At 35.3% G+C, this 3,313-nt stretch overlaps 1 protein-coding gene across 1 annotated transcript in view; it reads right to left on the bottom strand.

The window, feature by feature from the left end:
- The window catches only part of LOC106469586 (DC-STAMP domain-containing protein 1-like), a 38,696-nt gene that overhangs the window by 20,204 nt on the left and 15,179 nt on the right, over positions 1–3,313 (bottom strand). Inside the window, exon 7 of the mRNA XM_022398158.1 lies at positions 798–897. Coding sequence (XP_022253866.1) covers positions 798–897 — 100 coding nt within the window. The remainder of the gene's footprint in view (positions 1–797; positions 898–3,313) is intronic.

The following is a 3,313-nucleotide window of genomic DNA, read 5'->3' as shown; positions in this document are numbered from 1 at the left end:
TAAGTTTCCAAGAACGAAGGGAACGAGAATGCTATTCAAAGCTACACAACAGAAATTAGTCTTAAGTTTCCAAGAACGAAGGGAACGAGAATGCTATTCAAAGCTACACAACAGAAATTAGTCTTAAGTTTCCAAGAACGAAGGGAACGAGAATGCTATTCAAAGCTACACGACAGAAATTAGTCTTAAGTTTCCAAGAACAAAGGGAACGAGAATGCTATTCAAAGCTACACGACAGAAATTAGTCTTAAGTTTCCAAGAACGAAGGGAACGAGAATGCTATTCAAAATTGAAAAAATAAAAAATAAACCGTATAATATCACCAAAGTTAAAAACAAAACCAACAAACGTTTATTGGGTGACGTTACAAATAACGGCTCTTTGTCAGGTTTAAATTAGGCTTAACGAATAGCGTTTGTTCTAAACGTCATTTAGTAAACGTTTGTTTCGCCTTCTACTTTGGTCATCAGTTATCATCTTTTTTTTATAACTTTATGAACCAAGAACTGTTTCTAAGGTGTGTAAAACTTTAGTTCAGAGGGTATGATATTTTGGAGTAAAGCCAGGTTCGTTCCAGCCATATAAAGTATATGATAAATGTGAACATAGTCAAGAAATGTTTGACAAAAGATCAATTTTTATACAAAACTAGAATTAAAAAAAAAACGTAAACAATTTTTTTTAGTAAAAGCAACTTTTGGATATAAAAAGATTATATAAGGGTAAGGGGAGAACTGGAATCTTACTTAAAAACTACAGATACTGTTGGTCGCTAAAAACCCCCTCACGAAACTTACTTTTCGCTTCCTTCTTGCGTCTATGTGACGAAAGTAGGCTGTGATGTGGAAGTTATCAAACTGAATGTCTCTCAAATACGAGTTATTATAGCTTTTAGCTCTGTAAAGACAGAAATTTATAAACTGTAAACGATGTTAGAAATGTCATAACTTATTAATTTGTTGATTTTTTTTAGTGCAGGCTACACAATGGGCTATCTGTAATATGCCCACTGCGAGGAATCGAGACTCGAATTTTAGCAAAGTCCAGAAAAGTACTGCTGAACCACCGGGATGAGAATTCATTAGAAATTTGTTTATCTTAGTGGCTTGCTATAAAATGAGCTATCTGGAGTATATCAGGCGAATGGATTGAGCGCCAAATTTTGATGTTATAAACCACGAAGCTTACCATTGAGCCGTCAGGAGATAATTTGATAGCAAAAAGAATTAGAAGGTAATTGCCCATACTTAATTGTTACCATAACAAACTTAAGCAAACATATAAATACTGGTGTTTTACCACATGCTTTAAAAATTAAAAACAGCTAAAATGCGATAGAAAAAATGTACAATAAATTAAGTTTTGGTAGCTAACGATGTCACGTTAACGGTGGCAAAACGTGCTTTTATTGTAGATGTTTTTCTATCACATTTTAGGTGTTTTAGGTTTTTAAGCAAACGTGGTTAAGATATTTTTTTTACTCTTTCGTTAGTCTTTATTTTCTAGATTGAAGAAGTGATTGCGTTTAACGGTGATAAAAAATACCGCAACACGCGTTTAACGGTGATAAAAAATACCGCAACACGCGTTTAACGGCGATAAAAAATACCGCAACATGCGTTTAACGGCGATAAAAAATATCGCAACACGCGTTTAACGGCGATAAAAAATACCGCAACACGCGTTTAACGGTGATAAAAATACCGCAACACATGGGAACTTAAAATTACTATGTTAATGACTTTTTGATTAAGGTCAGTGTAGTACAACGAAGAAAGGACATCCTATATAATATGTACATACTATTTTATCATCCTTTTAAAGAACTTAGGGTCTATAAAACACTGATGATGAGCTTTTGATAGATTTATTTGTTGTTTAGCGCAAAGCTACACAATGGGCTATCTGTTATATGCCCACCACGAGTATCAAAACCCTATTTGCAGCACCACAAATCCTCAGACTAGCTGCTGAGCCACTGAAGACATCTTGGAAAAAATGAAAGCTAGTAGTGAAGAGAGAAAATTTATTATTTGTTCAACAATTTATTCAGGATTTTATTGAAAACTACCCGTTACTTAGCAACATCCTTGGATTAACATCAACGAATTTTTAGTGTAGTTGTTTCTATGTGTTTGTCATAAAAATATTTGGCACAGAAAACCACTGAGGTTTTTTGATTCTAATAAAACCGTGTCTCCCTCTCCACTTTTCGTATCTGATGTCACCTTCCTGCCTACAAAAATGTAGATATGTGCCCCAGTAGTTGGCCTAATGGATGGTAGCGGTATGTCTCAGTAGTTGGCCTAATGGATGGTAATGGTATGTCCCAGTAGTTGGCCTAATGGATGGTAATGGTATGTCCCAGTAGTGGGCCTAATGGGTGGTAACAGTATGCCCCAGTAGTTGGCCGAATGGATGGTAACAGTATGTCCCAGTAGTTGGTTTATTGGATGGCAATGATATGTCCAAGTAGTTGGCCTAATGGATGGTAATGGTATGTCCCAGTAGTGGGCCTAATGGATGATAACGGTATGTCCTAGTAGTTGGCATAATGGATGATAACGGTATGTCCTAGTAGTTGGCATAATAGATAATAATGGTATGTCCAGTAGTTGGCATAATGGATGATAACGGTATGTCCTAGTAGTTGGCATAATGGATGATAACGGTATATTCCAGTAGTTGGCCTAACGGATGGTAACGGTACGTCCCACTAGTTGGCCTAATGAGAGACAGAAAACAGCATTCATACGATCATGGAACCACGTTTTCTGGTAAGTTCTATTAAGTTATCTACGTGTGTAGTTCTCCAGGATTTCATCTTTAGAGAAGAAATACGCAAGTACACACATTGGTTTTTGTTGTTTATAATTAATAAATAATCTCACTATTAATTTCAAACGTCTCTTTATTTCTTTCTCACCTATATCAGTTATCAGACTCAGCTAACTGAGCAAATAATAAGTGAAGATGACCTTTGTAAAGTGACTAGTAAGTTTAAATCAAATGCCTGAGGAAATAATAAATTGTAATTCTTATAGATTACTTTTCATAGATCTAAGGCATTTTCTAGAAACTTCTATTTTATTCTTTCGAATCCTTTATTATCCCGTGATATACGTTTCAAATTGTCATTGGTACTGTTACGTCTCGGTTCGTTAATTAATTTTCCGCAAATTCGTTCCGACGAAACTTTAGCGGCACAAGTCCTTTCTTAAATAAAACAGGTTTATTCTTTCTGAATACAACTTTACGATACACATAATTTCAACAGTCGCTCTATAACAAACGTCTCACGTGCTCGAGTTCA

Source organism: Limulus polyphemus, unplaced genomic scaffold (genome assembly GCF_000517525.1).
Source record: "Limulus polyphemus unplaced genomic scaffold, Limulus_polyphemus-2.1.2 Scaffold3560, whole genome shotgun sequence".
Classification (NCBI taxonomy): domain Eukaryota; kingdom Metazoa; phylum Arthropoda; class Merostomata; order Xiphosura; family Limulidae; genus Limulus; species Limulus polyphemus.
The sequence above is the reverse complement of the archived record's forward strand: the minus strand, read 5'-3'. Positions and strand labels throughout refer to the sequence as shown.